Raw genomic sequence first — 18212 nt, forward strand, 5'->3', positions numbered from 1 at the left:
TACATCTGATATCCTAAACTCTAATGTTGGCCCTTAAATCTATATGATCATCCCCTATGGATGGAATGAATCTCTTTAGGTTTCAAATAAATAGCTTCTTGGCACTAACTTATCCGTAACTCGTCAAGAAATGGAATGTCTGTCTTAAACACTCCCTGTACCTGTTCCGGTCCCTGTCACCCACTGAACATCAGATTCGTCAACAATGTGAATGTGGTAGAAACTAAAAGGAAAAAGACCAAGAAAGAAGCCTTGTTATTTGGCAATTATGAGGCCCAGTAAGCCACGTGAAGGACTTTGCACTTTATCATAAGAATAATAATCCTATTTTATTCATCATTATATATAAAGCATCTGGCCTGGGAGTCTCGTGTGCTGACTATGCGAGCACACACAGTCTGTCAGTCTGTCGGCACACGTGTGCTGACTGTGTGAGTAAAAATATTTGTTGGATAAAGGAAGACATTTATATCAGGTAAAACTTACATGCACAGATTTCTTCCCATATAGAACTTTGAGCTTTTAGTAAAGACAAGGGCAAACAGAAACTTTTCCCATGTGGCAGCTTAACCTCCCCTTGCCTCTCAGGCACTCAGAGGGTGTCTTTGTGTTAACACAATGCCACTTGTACCGTGAAGAGGCACTGTCTGATTGATAGACTGAAAGAAAGCAACTTCACATGTTTGAACGTGGTCCACGAATGGGACTATTCTTTCATTTGTAAAATCCTTTCTAAGGTAAATAAATAAAAATAAAATCCTTTCTTGATGCACGGAATGGCATGTCTAGGAGAAGGAGTAAGACTGTTTTTTTTAATAAATAGGCCAGTGTCCTCAAAATAATCCTCTTCTCTCAGTGGTTATGTTATTTATTCTATTCCTTCAAAAACGGAATTGGAATCCAAAATGAAGCCCAATAATATGTGATTTGATATAATAAGTAACTTTTATCTTAAAATGGCAACTTAAATACCAAAATCATTTCACTCCATATTTGTTAAGCATCTCCTATCAGCACGGCATGTCACAGGCAACCTTTCCACTGATCGATCAGAAAGGCTCATGTCACTTACCACGTGCTTTTCACTACCTGCTTTTCAAAAAACACATTATTGTTGTTAATATTTATTCTAAACCACTCTGAACGTGGCAGGATTCTACTATTCCTTCCATATCCAGAGGCCATATTTTAAAAGTCTTAAAGTTCAATTAGGAACAGACCGGTGATTTTACAAACCAACCATTAAGCTCCTAAAAACTTCGAAAATCATTGTTCTGGAAGTAGAGCAGACGGTAAGGTGGATTGGGGTAGGGATATGGTATATGGGGAAAGGAAGGCTTCATTGTGATGGGGATTTCTGCTGGAAGAAAGAATGTTAGTATTTTTCTGGAAGACTCTAAATGTGTGTAATTAAAAAAAAAAAAAAAGACACAATTCCTGTTCTCTGAAAACACACATGCCACAAATTAATGTACCAGTAGCATAGGTATATCTTTCTCATAATGTTAGGCAGGGCTCTAGAACCATTCTCAAGAGAATTTTAATGCCATTTATAACCCAAACTATGACTAAACAGAGGAAATTTGGAAACAGACTTCCTAAAGTTCCCACCATGTTCTCTAGCAGTTGCTTGGACACACATGCTGTTAGCTGTCCATTCTATTAGTAACCATGCTTCCTTCCTGCAGACTCACTCACACTGAAACAATACACCATTACCAAAAAAAAAAAGGATTTACATAAAAGACAGCTGGAGCCGGTTGCCAGGGGAACTGACAATGTTCCAGACACATTCCACATTAGAGGGATAAACTTCCGGGTAGCCAGGGCTGTTGAAGATGCCTTCAGCCATGTGGAAGGTTCCACCACAAGCTGGAAGAAAAGAGAGACCAAGTGAGTGCCAGAGCAAAGATCAAATGCAAGATACAGCAAGATGAAGGAGAAAGAACACAATGGGAGCTGCTAGCAGCATCAAGGGTATCCTATTTCCTTCTCCAATTAAGGAAAAAAAAAAAAAGCCCTGTCATATATCATCAGGAAAAGATTCTGAAGACTGAAAACTGTAAGCCACAGGATATTGTAGATCAGAAGGAACCTCTGTAGTTTCTCTTCTAAAAGCCTTCTCTCGCCGTGAACTATAACTCCATGTAATAAAATGCATATTTTAATCCCACAACCATTCAGTATTTCTCCCCAAGATGATTTTCAGTGCTGGCCTCAAGCAGAAGGCAGTATTCCAGCTTTTCCCTCTCAAGAGAACACTGAAATGCACACACAAATCTTCTAGATGTCCTGTGTTTTAACTGCCAATAACAAGGAAGCCAGCAGTGGACCAAGACCACACCCCTGGCTGGCAGAGCCAGCACTGAGTGGCTCCTCTTTCCCCTCCTGCCTACATGCCACCATCACTATCCATCCTGCCATGGGTGACAACACCGAGACTCGGCTGAGCCCAGGCAAGGGAGGTGGGAGGCCAGCGAGATGGGAGAGTATCAACTATCCACTCATAAGAGATGTCAATGGACACTGTTGGCCAGGAGCTGCCTTAACAGACACTTCATGAAAGAGACCACCCATCATTCCAAGATCATCTGAACCAGTGCCCCCTCCTTCCAGAGCTCAACTACTAGCAGCATGAGTTACCAATAGCCAAGGTGTGGACATACCCCAAGCTTCCATCAGTGGATGAAGGGAAAAGGAAGATGAGGTACAGTTTATTACTGTTAGAATTTACGAGTAGGTGAATCTAAATTGGAAGACACTAAGGTTAGTCACAGAGATGATCTCAGGAGACTAGCTCCCAATTCTGAAGGTGTAACAGCCCCAAACGACAAACCAAGGATGTCTACCATGTTTCCCTTAACCTGGTAGCACCATCTGCTACCTGCTCTTACCTGATGAGGATGCAGCGTACGTAGCATGGAAACCTTCGGAATTCAGTGTAGAGTCAGAGACAAACCTCAGCATCAGAGCGCTGCTGAAGGAAGTGACAGGATGGGGCATGGACGTGCCACAGTAGCGGCCTAAATGAGATCATGACAAGGAGAACGGACATGACATGGCACGGGCTGTTATTTCTTATAACCACGAGAAAACAGAGCAAGAAGAAATCACTATTCTGAGAATTTAAATCAGGGTGGGTGTTTGAGACAATGCCTGAAAGTTAAACTATAAATACAAGCATAGGAGAGATGATTTATAAACATGATGAAGAGCATTAGAGGGAGATAAGAAAAATGTAGATACCAGGCTCCCAAGGCAACTATTGCTAAAGTCTCTAGTACAGTAGGTCCCGCACAAAGAAATGCGCTACCACTTAAAGCAGAATATTATAGCGCTCCCCCCCCCAAAAAAAGTGTGGATGCTGGAGTCAGAATACAGGGGTTCAACTCCTAGCTCAGCCATTTGCTAGCTGCACAACCTAGAACAAGTCACCTAAGTTCTCTGTGCCTCAGTTTCCCCCACTGAGAAAAGAGACTATCAATAATTATAAAACCTCTACCATAAGGGTATGAGAGTTAATGGGGTTACTATTTATAAAGTTCTTAGAGTAGCACCCAGCACAGGTTAAGTGCCTAAGGAAGTGTTTTTTAAATAATAAACCCTTATCCTTGGTCAAGTGCTCCCAGATAAGTATATCAAGCCATACAACCAGAAATGCATAGACCAGAAAGTATTCAAGTGCCCACTATTGTCTCAGGCACTGTTCTGGGCTTTGGGAATAAAGCAAAGAGCAAAACAAAAGTCTCTCCTCTGGCGGAGCTTGTGCAGGATAAGAAACTTGTATGAGGAAGTTCAAATATGAGTCACTCATGAGAAAGTCTAAATAACCTGAGAGCATTTTACTTAAAGGTATTTCAGAAACTAGATAGCGGCGAACTTTAATTTTACGGGGAGGGCCCACGATCAGAATTCCAGTGCATGGGCTTGCTGCTTTATTTTTTTATTTTGTTTATTTATTTATTGTTCCATCCATCCATTCATTCATTCACACGTGCATTCATTCACTGAGTCCTCTATTGCTTCTACGGAGGACAAAACCAGAAGAAACACTCAATCTGAATATAAGAATTGGTCATGTAGTAAAAGAAATTTCTCATAGAAGGCTACTGAATGCCAGAATGGATGGCGTTTCACTGCTATCTGAAGCAAGTTTTAAATTAAAAGACAAATACATAAACCGTTCATGTCCTTGAAGATGGACAAGCTGTGTTTCTCGGACCCCACATTAAATCCTGCTTTCCGGGGCACCTGGGTGGCTCAGTGGGTTAAAGCCTCTGCCTTTGGCTCAGGTCATGATCTCAGAGTCCTAGGATCGAGCCCCACATCGGGCTCTCTGCTTAGCAGGGAGTCTGCTCCCCCCACCCTCTGCCTACTTGTGATATCTCTCTGTCAAATAAATAAATAAAATATTTAAAAAAAAATAAATAAAAGGCAGAAATCTGCTAACCCAACACAATTCAGAGTCACTAACACCACAGTTATTAACCTCTGCAATAGTTCACTTTAAAAAAAAATAAAATAAAATAAATCCTGCTTTCCTCTGATTGTTTTTATTTGGCTTATACTGCCCTGGGTATCTACTGGACACGCTCTAACCTTGAATGACAGCCCATGCACATGTCAGTCTACGAATGAAACCCAGCCAGGGCCACAGATGCAAAGGAGCCAGCACCACGTACCTCGGAGGGGTGCGTCATCGTGATCGCCGTCCAAAATTTCTATGAAGTCTTGTGTACACGTTGTGCTGCTTTCAAGTCGAAAGTGGTCAAAAGAGAGCGTAATGTGGTTGACTGTAGGAAAAGGAGAGGAGACTAGTAAAGTACTGGCAAACAAAACATCCAGGAAGAGAGATTTTACCTCAGATCATTCACTGTGCGGGTTCTCCGGCAGGGAAGCATCGCCTTTGGTTCCTCTGAAGAGTCAAGTTTTTTGAAAATGCCTGTAGAGTTTGAAATGCTGATAGTGGTAAATAAGAGGGATGTTGCTTCCACGGAGACCAGGGGAGTGTCTTGTTGGAATAGGTGGTCTTAACACCTTTTCTAAAATCAGTCATTGCTGGGTTCCTCTAGGAAGCATTTTTCTCAATAGATTGGTTTGCTGACTTGCAAATGAGGCCCTCTTAACTGCCGGGCATGCAGTGCCTGGATCTGTTCATTTCACTTGAAGGCCAAAGCCAGGGGCCCTAGAGGTTTGGAGTCATTTATAAAGAAAGCTTTGAATTCCTTGCAGAATGGTAAGTGCCTGGGTGCATTTTTCTTTTGCTATTCTTCCAGGATCCCTAATCTTCCGAATAGGATCTTTCCCTATTAATGTCTTTGAACCAGTGAGATCTTTCATCTCAATGCTTTACAACTCATTAGAAATTATCCTTACATACAAAACTGCTCAGCTCAAGGTGGGGGACTTCTTTATTGAAGGCTTAGTTTCTGGCAACTTTCTTAGGCTAAGGATTACTTCACCAACCCCCAGATCATATGCATGTCAATAAAGACATTCTTTTGTTAACTCTTAACATCCCTAAAAGAACTGGTAGAGAATATTTCAGTCAAATTCTTCATTTTTTGATGAGCTAATGGGGTCTCATTAGCTTAAGTGATTTGCTTATTGTCACAAAGTTCACTGTAATTAGAGAGCAAAGGAATGCCTTTCCTACATGATGTCTGAAATCATAAATTTTTCCTGAACAACTCAAGGAAAGGCAGGCCTCCTCTGAAACAGGATTCATAAGACCCCAGGGTCACCCTCTGGGCAAGGCATTTTGATCTGAGTCCTTCGTGGTCAGAAAATGAGGGCATTTTCCCTGCCTCGAAAGTGTGGACAGTAACACTTTCCACCAGGTTATTACCAGGCCAAAAAATAAAATTCCATAATTTTTTAAAAGAAAATAATGTAAGCGCTTATGAAATGTTTCTTCCAGGCCCGTGCTAGAATTTTTTTTTATATGTGCATTGCACCAGAGACCAGATTTTACAATGAGCTTCCCCTTTGACGGACGTTCAGTATGCTCATGGCGCTGCGTTCCCAAACTCTGAGTTACCAATTTTTCAGTCTGTGGTTCTTAGTATTCATTTGGCCATTTCACAACTGTCTTGAGTGTCCACTACACTGAAGTCACAGAGGTCAAAAACAATTTATCAATTATTTCTGCTTACCCCCAATTTCTCATGCCTGTCAATATAGCAAGGTCATCGGGGATGTCCCCCCCAAGTTAGGCATTGAACCCTAACTTTTTTAAATTAAGAATAGACAGTAAAAATTACTTTGCGATCCGATTAGGAAATGCTTGTTCTCGTGCACATCAGGAATGGGAACTTCCGTAAAAAAGAAGAGGAAGGCCACCAATTGTTACCAGGGAGGAGATAAGAACATTAGTCAGAGACGGACTTTCCCACAGACACCATCCATCCCGGATCCCTTTTCTTTTTTCTTTTTGTTACTTACATGGAGGCTGAGCTTGAATTATCCAGCTGCAGTTCTGATTGTTTGGATACTTGGCGGGGAACAATGGAGAGGATATGGTATCAAAGGAGCTGGTGAGGATGTAGCTTCCACAGGCTGAGAAATGCACAAACACACACGTCAGGTACTTTTGATTTCTACAGACTGTACAAAACAATGATTTGATGAGGAAACACACAAATGCACACCAAGGAAGTACTCTGCACATAAACCACAAGAAGGTAGAAATGCACTGTATGTTTAGAACAATATTCTTCAATTGCAGGAAGTGGGGAGTGGCAGAGAAAAAGATTAAATGGCTATGAATTGCCTGAATCATTCCAACAAAACTCTATTATTGATTCACTTACTCTGCCCACTCATGAATTACTGGTATAGGGATAACCTCTTGATGAACAACCTCTTTTTTTTTTTTTTTTAAGGAAAATAAATAGTCAATTGAACAAGACTGCATAAGGATGCCTATGTGTTATCCAAGAAGCACAAAGCTTTGCAGCAGTGAAGAAATGAGGGTCTTTGGCCAGCTGAAGAGAATAAGGGGTATCTCACGGATGACACGGTAGGAGAGAGGAATTGGGGTTGGGAAAGAGTAGTCCAGGGAGCCAGAGACCTGAGCTAAGACACAGAGGAGAGTCAGGCCTGCGAGTACACAGACTTGGCTGAAGCGTGGCACTCTTGAGGGCTGTTGGAAGTGATGCTGGAAAAAAGGCTGGGGCAGGTTCCAGGGCCCTCAGGTAGCATCTGAAGGAACTGGGGCTCCTTCCCTAGGCAGTTGTGGAAGCCGGACTGATCAATGGAGCGCTTGAGGGCATGACCACAGGGGGGCTTTTGCGAGCTGACGTCGGAGGAAGATGGGGAAAGGGTGGACAAGTTGGAGGAAGCTTTATAACAATCCAGGGGAGACCTACTGGGGACATTGTTTACTATGAAGCAAACCATAAGTAATTAATTAAATGAAAAAAGGAAATGTGTTCCGAAACTATTCTTTGCTTCAGGGAATGATTAATTTATGCATTCCGTCTTGCTCCAAAGTCTACGATGACTCTTTGGGACACTTCGATCCAGAAACCATCCCTAGGCAGAACTCCGCTATAGGATACAAGCAAGCCCCCAATAGACCAAGTGACAAAAGGAACCAACTTAATTGAAATGCCAGGGGCCAGCTGAGTAAAACTCAAGAGGCACAATGAGGCAGACTAACAACTCCTCCCACTCTGGGTTCCATCTCTGACAGTGGGATAAAGGGTCCATCTCTAAGAACAGCCAGATGAAAGGCAATGGGTGAAAAGGTGGATGGGTGAAAAGGATGAGCTCAGAGGTAGTGATTTAAGAATGAAACCAATGGAAAACAACACTGATTCCTCAGGTGGACGAGGGCAGGGTTCAGAAATGAGGGCACCTCAACCTCAAGGGATAGAGTCTGACTCTACATTATAAGCAAGTCTTGATCTTTATGATAGAGTATCTCCTCCCAGCATAAAATGTTGGGTAAATGTGGCATAGTTTATCTGCTCCTGAATGAATCTGGACACTTGTTTTATAGCGGCTCTAGTATTAAAAATACTTTGAAGTATTATTCTGAAAGCTTGCTTGAGAGATACACAGACAAAAAGGACTGTTAGACAAGAGTAAATGTAAAGGATGAACAGTTGGAATAATTGCAAATGATAGTTCCTTTGTTCTACCTAAATTGTTGCTTGTCAAGTAGAAAGCTGGGACCAATTTCTGAGGCTTGGCCTCCTTCCACTGTGGCACCCAGAAGGACACCCCAGAGCAGATGGCCGGGGCCTCAAGGAGACACACAGACACACAAGGCACTTGCCTTGCCTGAAGTGGGCTCGGAAGCCCCTGCTTTGTCTGGAAGGGCCAGACTGAAATCGCAGAAAGAGGCTGTTTCCTGAAGAGGTGATGGGGTTAGCCAGCTGCTGTCTTCCGCACACACGGGCAAGGGGGCTAGTCATGGCGCTTAAACCATCATAGGCCTACAAAGAAAGACAACAGGGAAAATAGTGATTCAGAACTTCAGATTTACATCTCTGAGGCCCGTATTCCACGGGCTGTCTACACATGGGTGAGCTAGGGGAAAATAACACATGCACTGTATCTTCATGGTGTTGTCTCCTCACAGACCCAGGAGAGTGCCTGAGTCATTGGTCATGTCCAGGGAACCTATATGGATTCCAGTGGACGTTCCTAAGCTGGAGTCACCATTATATCCCTGCATATTTTCATTTATTTATTTTACTTAAGATTTTATTTATTTATGCTTTGAGAGAGAGAGAGAAACCCTGCGCATGTGAATGAGCAGGGAGTGGGGGCAGAGGGAGAGAATCTTCAAGCAGACTCCCCACGGAGCACAGAGCCCAGCTTAGGGCCTCAATCTCAGGACCCTGAGATCACCACCTGAGCCAAAGCCAAGAGCTGGATGCTTAACTGACTGAGCCACTCAGGGGCCCCCATCCCTGGATATTTTTATAAATGCCATCACTTTCCCAGCCCTCCTTCTTCCCCTGACCCCACTGCCTCCCATCAAGGGCCATGCCCACAACATGAAATGTTTGATGCAAGAATGAATGAAGGAACACATAGATGGGAAATAAGGAGGAGTAACCGTTTGTTTTCAGTAACCCAACATTTGCTGGAACTTATTGCTTTCCATAGAGTAGTGGTCAAGAGGGAAGAATTCTTTCAAATGATACAGTGATGCGAGCCTAACTTAGAAAATTATCTAGGGGTGCCTGGGTGGCTCAGTGGGTTAAGCCTTTGGCTCAGGTCATGATCTCAGGGTGCTGGGATCGAGCCCCGCATTGGGCTCTCTGCCCAGCAGGGAGTCTGCGTCCCCCACCCCCCTCTCTCTCTGCCTGCCTCTCTGCCTACTTGTGGTCTCTGTCAAATAAATAATGAAATCTTTAAAAAAAGAAAGAAAGAAAGAAGAAAGAAAGAAAGAAAATTATCTAAATAATAACTTTAAAAAAATGTATTCGGCTCTATGTCTGCCCAGTGCTATGTTGGGACTTAGCTAACTCTTCATAGGTGTTAATAGAATAGAGTAGACATTATGTGTACCCAAATCACTGAACTCATTTGTGAAATTGAAGCTTGCTGATGTCCTCAGAGCTCGGTGTTTGTGCTGTGAAGTTTCTGACATTCTTATGTGTAAATAGGTGGAGTGAGTTCCTTTTCTTTGGATGATAATAATAATGTTAACCCTTCATTCATTAATGGCTTACTATCTCCCAGAAACTGGTTCAGCTTTTCACAGACACAATCCCATTTCCTCCTCTCCAAACAACTTCCATTTTTTTTTTAAGATTTTATTATTTGACAGACAGAGATCACAAGTAGGCAGAGAGGTAGGCAGAGAGAGAGGAAGGGAAGCAGGCACCCCACTGAACAGAGAGCCCCATGAGGGGCTTGATCCCATGACCCCGAGATCATGACCTGAGCTGAAGGAGGAGGCTTTAGCCCACTGAGCCACCCAGGCGCCCCAAACACCTTCCATTTTTAAGATGAAGACAATTGCTACATAAAGAGCAAATTGTGTTGCCGACATACACAATTCTTAAGAGGGAGCAGGTCATGTTGAACCAGACAGCTGGATCCTAAAGTCCAGAACTGAAACTTTCATACTGTCTACTGCAAGGTATCAGTTAAGCAGGTAGATGGATCAGCTGGTAACCACCAGAGTGGAATTATGAAGTTAGGACATGGCTGTTTCATTCAAGATAAATTGTCATGTATATTTCATAGGAAAGTCATGTAAGCACATGAACCAAACATCAGTAAGATGTTTTAACTGTCTACTGAGGGGTTAAAACTGTTACAATAATGAATTCTAAATAAATATGGTTCTGAAACATCACTTCTCTCTTTTTTCTTTTTCTCTGTTTTATTTAACGTTCAAACCTTAAACCAATAAATAAAACTTTAAAACTGATTTTTATTTAAATTTAAAAATTGATTCAAAACTCAGGGACACCTGGGTAGCTCAGTCAGTTAAGTGTCTGATTCTTGATCTCAGCTCAGGTCTTGACCTCAGGGTTGTGAGTTAAAGCAGAGAACACTGCGGTTCTCTGAGGTTTATAGATTCTGCCACCAAAAAAGCACCACCAACAGAAACAACACACACCCTGAGGATTTTTACACGTTCATATGCTCACAAAGGCAAGGCTCTTCTAGTCTCCTTTACTCCCCAAATTCAGCGGCCTAGTGAGTAAGTAGGTATTGTTCCTTCCTTTTCTAAATGGCTGCAATCCGTCTACGGCCATACCACCCTGAAAGCGCCCGATCTCGTCTGATCTCGGAAGCTATACAGGGTCAGGCCTGGTTAGTACTTGAACAGAAGATCATAAATGGCTGCAATCCTCTTAAGGCCAAAGAGTCAGGGAGAAATGTCAGGCTAGAAGGTTCAGAGGGTCATATGAATGAGGCACTTCCTTTGGGATTCTTTGAATGGGTCCATCTTCCAGGGGGTTTCCATGTTTCCCCAGCTTCCCCCCGCCCCAAACCCCAGCTCTGGAATCAAAGAGCTTTGGCTGTATTCCATATGTCTGGGGCATTACTTTTCAGGAAACAAATGTGAGGCAGAAGGTTTCCAAATGTCCCTCAATCAAAATTATATACCAGTGACACCCTACATTTGATTAGCATGTTGTAATTTTATAAGCATCATCACAAACATCCTAACCTCATTCTCAACACCATATGATTTTTATTTTAATGAAGAAAGTGAGACTTCACAAGTGTGCTAGCTATTAAAGTGTTGTCTCATCCAATATAAGTTAGTCACTCATCCAAGATCATACAGATAGTGAGAAAGAGAGTCAGGAACTTGTTTCTTCTCTACCCAAATTCTATGTTATATTGTGTCACTTCCCTTTAAAATGCCCGTGATAGTTATTCAGTTAGATATACCAAATTGTCACTTAATGAATGTACAAGACCTCAGATTTTCAAAGAAAGAATTGAGTTTTTAGACAGTTTAGAATAGCAATTATTTTATTTACAACTGTTCCTAATACTTATAATATCAAATAAATTTAAGTTTTAATTAACAAAATTATAAGAAAAAAACTACAAAGGAGAAAATATGAGAAACCTTGCTCCCATTTATTTAAAATTCTGAAGTCATGAAAATTATCAATATGCAATTACTTCCATTTAGTTCCCAAGGCAGAACCAGCAAATTACATTACTACTGGCTGCATATATAACACAGTCACATAATTTATAGATATGTAATTCTTACTGAAGTCTACTGCTAAAAGTTTTCGAGGCCTAAAAATTGGCTTTCTAATCTGTTGCTCCAGCGGTAAAAGTCAGAGAAATATACCAAAACAAAACCCCCCAAAATTGTACATTTCTATTAACTCTTTTCTACATGACAATAGTAAAATTTTGAAGCTGAATCCACAAAAGAAAAAGTGATCACCAACCCCAAAAGTTATAATCACAGGGGCTCTAAAAACAAAGGCATATCTGGTTAAGCGGTAATTCCTATGAGAAGTTAATCATTGTCTTTGCAAAGTATCCAGAGTCTTGTCAAAATTCCAGATACCAACACACACATTCAAAACACCTAAACTTGGGGCACCCGAGTGGCACAGTCAGTTAAGTGACCAGCTGTTGAGTTTGGCTCAGTCTTGATCTCAGGGTCATTATAAGAAATGTGTTGGGCTCTGTGCTCAGTGGGGAGTCTGCTTGAATATTCTCTCCCTCTGCTCTGGCTCCCTTCCTCTCTTGAAAATAAATAAATCTTAAAAAAAAAACCACCCATAAACATATTTATCACATGAAAATAGGCGGCTTGTTACAAGAGTAGAACCTGGCCCATAACAGAAAATAAATGTTTTATGTACAGATGAGTACATGAATTGCACATAGAAGAGTATATGAGCCTCTAAGAACAGAGGACTAAGAATGAGAGAAAGCCCAGAGTTAAGAAATCACTTTCCGCTCTGTCATGGGTCGGAATGTATAAATGCATAGCAGGCAAGACAGTGGGTAAAAGAGGCTATTCACAGTGGGAAAGAGGGCAATTGGGGTTGCTATCTGGGCAGGCTTTTTACATTCTGGGCCCAAATGGCAGGGGAGGAGGGTCTAATCATAGGGCATGGGCCACACCACACGCACAGCCCCCGGGTGCCCTTCTCGCTGGCTGGGCCAGCTTTTTGCCAGCACAGCGAGGGAACACAGAAGACGGAAGGTGGGCAGAGGACATCAGACCTGTCCCCAAAGCCCAGAGTATATAGGACACATGACACGATGGCGCTATAGGGGAAGCCTCCATCCTCTAAGCTCCACCCAGAAGTTAGAACCGAGCCAAACGTTTATGAATTTTAATAGTTGACACTTTACTACCTTAAGGAGATTTGGGGAATATCAACCCTTTTTCAAAGGAACCATGTATGAACTCCAGCATAAGGTGACGCTGGGTGGGGAGCCATTCAGGTGTGAGACTAACATCCTTCTATGATGCCATGTAGAGAGGTCCCGGGGGTCAGAGTGCGAAGCACTGGTAATCTGGGAAAATAAAGGGAAATTTTGCCTTGCCGGATACTTACTGATTATAGAAATATGTGTGACTGACATGACTAGATAACTCATATTGTCCATCAGAATTAAGTGAGTGCAAAGATGCAAAGTCCTGGTGATGCTTCCTGGCTCATAGTAAGTACTTGAGAGATATCAGTCTCTGTCATGAAAGTGAGGCAAAGAGAAAGCTAGATTGTTGTTTAAGAAATGAATAAAATTAGGAAGCTATGGGAGCACAAACAAAAAGAGGTCCGAGTGTGGGGGTTTGTCCAGCACTATGGATGAGGTTGGAGCCCAGGCAGGACACATAACCCAAGGATATTACCCAATGGGGACTGTGGGGGTGGGAGGTGGGGAGTTAAGAAATCACTCTCCGCTCTGTCATGGGTCGGAATGTACAAATGCATAGCAGGCATGACAGTGAGTATATTCTGATCTGGCTGCAAGTGATTCATGTCCTTGTGTAACTGCCTCCCTTTCCCTGAATGTGGGCTAATGACTTGCTTCTAATAAACCAGTAAGGGTCAAAGAGATGGGATGTCACTTCCATGATTTGGTTATGAGAGGAAACTCCTCCATCTTGTCAGCTCTCTCTCTTGCTGGCCCTCTCTAGAGTAAGCTGCTGTGCCATGAGACACCCAGCAAAGAGGCCTGCCCTGCGAGGAGCTGAGGGAGGCCTCCAGCCCATTGTCTGTCCTAAACCAAATCTACTGAGTCCTGCCGACAACCTTGTGAGTGAGCTAGGAAAGCGCCAGGTGAGCAGCACTGGCGTTCCTAACTCACAGAAAATATCAGTGCTGTTGTTTTAAGGCATTCGGTCTTGGAGAAAGTTACACAGCAATAGTTAACTAATGCAGGAGGTGTGAAATGAAGGCGTGAGGAAGGAATGGACAATGGAATCTTCAGGATAAGGATGTCTAATGTCACATTAGAACTTTGCTGCTAGGTTGTTCTTTGCAGTAATCACCTGCCAGTCTTGAAATATTTAGTCAAAGTCTACTACACAAAAGAACCTCAGGTTTGTGGTATCTTATAGAAATAAAGAAAAAAAATTATAAATTCCAGCATTCTCTTAACATGGGAGAGAAAGAAAGCAAAGGGCTATAAGAAGCAAGAGATGGCCATCAGGGTGACCACCTCCCTTCTCTCCTCACTTCTCTATGCAGAAATTCCAGAAAATGTTATGGAGAATAATGGGTTTCCTAAATCTCTGAGTCTCCTTTTCCATATCTGGACTGATCAACTACTGAAAACTCTACTGAAAGGAGCAAAAATTCCTCATGAACTTAGTGACTTGGAGGTCACTGGAGGTCTAATGAGTTGTCAGGGCGTGATGACGGGAAGACACTAACTGAGTGGGCTGGGCTGTGTGTGCAAAGGGGAGAAATGAAGACAGCGTGACACCTTCGCTTCCCTTTAAAGAGCTGGTTCTCCCCAGGATGGAGGGAGGAGTCACTGGCACATGAGAAACACTCATGGGATCCAGTTAGCCTTAGGGGGAATCCCACCCTCTTCTTTCTTTGTTTTTGCCTTAGTTCTTTGGAAAGTAAGACTATCACAAATTGTTCAAGAATTTATAATGTACCAGTTGAGTTGGGGGTAATAAAGCATCCAGCCAAGTTCTGGAAAGGCAGTGCTTTTAAATCTAGGTTCCTCCCCAAGGTCCCCAGGTCATGATCTCAGGGTCACGGGGTTGAGCTTTACATGAGGCTCTGGGCTCAGTGCAGAGTCTGCTTGGGACTCCCTCTGCCCCTCCCCTGCTAAAGTAAATAAATAAATCTTTTTTAAAAATGGGTGTTGATATCCATGGTTAGTTCAAGCCACACTGTTCCTGTCCTTTCAGTTGCATAACCTTTGCTGAACTATGCATAAATTCTGGCCCATGTGACATTTTCCACTGAAACAAGTAAGGCCCAGAGGACGGTATGCTGATCTTAGATTCAGAACACGTGGGTAGCACAGAGATCTTATGGTCAGAACATGTGGAAGCATTCTGTTCTTAGAGTCTGGACACCTAGACTTGAGACTTGGGTCAGCCTCTGGTATTTGTTTTCTTGCCAAGCCACATTAGAAGCTTATGGTTATCATTTCATCTCTTAAAAATGGAAGTAGAGGGGCACCTGGGTGGCTCAGAGGGTTAAGCCTCTGCCTTCGGCTCAGGTCATGATCTGAGGGTCCTGGGATGGAGCCCCACATCAGGCTCTATGCTCAGCAGGGTGCCTGTTTCCCCCGCTCTCTCTGCCTCCCTCTCTGCCTACTTGTGATCTCTCTCTCTGTCAAATAAGTAAATAAAATCTTAAAAAAAAAAAAAAATGGAAGTAGAGAATCCCTCCCTGCCTCGCCATTGTAAAGCTCAAATAGGACAATGTACTGAAAGTTTAGTGGAAATTACGTAATATGAATGCGAAGATGAGTTTCTCTAATTCATTATAGGAATTCTCATATATACATTTTTAGTAGAATCTGGCAATGTAGGGTAAATAAAATCTAGCACTTTGACTTCAGTGTGTTTCCCCTAGGGAAATTCTTGCATTACTGCATTCAGAAATTTGTATAAGAATGTCCGTAGCTGTAAGAGTTGCAACAGCCAAATATTGGAAGCAATTTGAATGTACCCTAATGGCAGAATGGGTATGTGATTCATGGTGTACTCATGAAATGGAATATCGTATGGCAGCAAAAGAATGCTTTAGGTCTGAACGCATTACAACATAGACAAAGTATAAAAAAAGGAAAAAGTATAAAAATAGCCATGGGAATAATAAACCCAAATTCTCATTCGTGGTATCCTTCAAGATAAGAATAGGGAATAGTATCAGTGTGGGCTACACATGGGATTTCACTGTCTCCTGAGTAATTCATTTCTTTTGGGAAAAAAAGGAACTTGAAGCAGATATGGCAAAATATTACAAGTTGGCAAGTCTGGACAGTGAAATGATTTTGTTCATTGTATACTCCACACGCATCACACAGTCTATACTTTTCAATATACTTAACATATTTCAAAACAGGGTGTTCGGTAAAGAGAATTTATGTCAACGAAATAAATAGGATATGTTCTTCATAGCATTATTATAATAAAAAAAGAAGTAATCAAAGTTGTCAATAATAAGCTAGTGGTTAGAAGAGTTCTAGTATGTCCATAGAATTGATTATCTGCCCAAAGAAATTATTTTTAAGGAGAAACATATTAAATAATGATAAGTGAAAAAAGTAGGATTCAAAATGATGTGTGGTAGTACCTTAACTATCTATGTTTACATGTGTGTAAGTGTGCATGTGTGTGTCTGGATCGGTATGTCTGTGTAGGAAATAAGCCAAATGTTTAATAGTCTGTCCTTAATATTGCAATATTATGGGTGGCATTGATTTCTTTTTTCTCCCTTTCTGTATTTCAGAAATTTAATATGAGGAGCACATAGAACTTTTAAATACCATATATATTTAAAATATTTAAAGGTGTACCAGTCAGACATGTAAATAAACAATTCCATACAAAGACAAGAAGAAAATATGCTATTCCTCGGATAGTACCGCAGTAGCTAAGCCAGATGGCTACTAATGCCACTTAATCTGGCCTTTTGCTGCCTCTCAGGAATGTAGTTAAACAGATATGGGTTCTGCTTTAAGAGCTCCAACACATTTGTTAGTTGGCTAATATCTCCAAATGTACCACAGACCTCTCTCCAGGCTCTAGGCTTATCCATCCCATGGCATTCCAGACATCACTGCTTGGATGGCGCCACAAACCTCCAGTGTCTATGTCTCAGACTGAAGTCATCTTCCCTACCCTAATTCCTCCCTCACCCTCATTTCTCGCCTCAGACTTCTCCCATATCCCCCCAATCCAGGGGATCTTTATGTTTTGTCAATTCTCTCTCCAAGGTCTCTCCTAGTCCCTCCCACCACTCCCTCCATGGGGCCTCCTCTGGGTGAGGGACCTAATCACCTCTCACCTTGGTCACCACAGCAGCCTGAAGTTTTCCCTGCCTAAATGCGTGTCTTCTTTAACTCGGGTTCCTAACAAATCACGACTGCAGGGCACTCTTTATAAAATGTAACATGTGATACAAGAAAGCCGAGGTTCCCCATCCTGTAAAATAACGCAATCACTGATGCTTTGCTTAGAGAGGAAGAGCAAGTGTGTGATCCCCATGCAGCACCCAGCACTGAGCCCGAAGACCCCTGCCCTGCCTGCCTATCTGACCCATGCTCCTGCGGAAGGACTGACTCGTGATCACCTCCCAGAAATCATCAGCACTCACAGCCTGAAGCATATGACTGAGGGGGGAAAATGAACATTAGCTTCCTTATAATGTTTGCATTTTCCTTTCCAGACACTGGAATCTATTCCCCCAGATTATGCTGGAGAGTAAGCGAGTAGGAAAACATTTCAACTGTCTCTCCTATTTTCTGGCTTTACAAAGTTGCATTTCGCTCAGGGAGGAAATAAACCAATTGAATGTGTGGGTTAAATTTTATGACAAGCTGGAGTAAAAGGAAACTATTTTAATTCAAAAGCAAAACACACAGCATATTTATAATCCCCCAAAGTTTGGGCTGAGCAACAGAGTTGAGCTTTCCAGGCAAATAAATCGTGAATGTATACGCATAGAAATGTGTGTAAGACTATGCTCTTGTTTTCATTTCCTGCTCTACTACGTTTTTCCTTGTCAACTCATTTGTGAATCTTCTGGAAGGTGTTAAAATAGCACATTTATGAGGTGATACAATTCAGTGAGAAGATGGAGTGGAGAATGTGTGAAAAAAATTATAATAGATATTTTAAGATTTTTAAGAATATTAAAGTAAGATAAAATGAGTCTTTTCATAACTAATGAGGAGAGTTAGACATGAACTTTGGATCACAGATCTGGTTCTGTGTACCTACGGTTCACAGTTTTTGAAAAGATAAAACCTTCAACATAGTCTTAGTAGACAGTAATAGAAACAGTAGTAGTAGTCACAGAAAAATGTGGAGTAGCAATGAACATTTATCTGTACCAGACACTGTGCTAAATGCTTTATATTTAAAAAAAATTCAATTCTTCTTCTAATTCCACTTTACAGTTGGTTAAATTGAGACTCAGAAAACAGAACTTGCTCACAGTCATACGCTGAGCCGTGTAGAGCCAGTATATGAATCCCATCCGTGGGACATCTGAGCAATTGCCATGAAGCCAACTGAAGAGATAAAATACAGTTTTATTCATTGA

General features: G+C 41.9%; 1 protein-coding gene across 1 annotated transcript in view; it reads right to left on the bottom strand.

Annotated features, from left to right (window-relative positions):
* Positions 1 to 18212, bottom strand: part of CUBN (cubilin) — a 269195-nt gene that overhangs the window by 114190 nt on the left and 136793 nt on the right. The window contains exons 32-36 of the mRNA XM_046012645.1: positions 8285 to 8444; positions 6445 to 6558; positions 4683 to 4793; positions 2895 to 3023; positions 1740 to 1872 (exon numbers count right to left, since the gene is read on the bottom strand). Of these exons, the coding sequence (XP_045868601.1) occupies positions 1740 to 1872; positions 2895 to 3023; positions 4683 to 4793; positions 6445 to 6558; positions 8285 to 8444 (647 nt within the window). The remainder of the gene's footprint in view (positions 1 to 1739; positions 1873 to 2894; positions 3024 to 4682; positions 4794 to 6444; positions 6559 to 8284; positions 8445 to 18212) is intronic.

This window comes from Meles meles, chromosome 7, assembly GCF_922984935.1.
Source record: "Meles meles chromosome 7, mMelMel3.1 paternal haplotype, whole genome shotgun sequence".
Taxonomy (NCBI): domain Eukaryota; kingdom Metazoa; phylum Chordata; class Mammalia; order Carnivora; family Mustelidae; genus Meles; species Meles meles.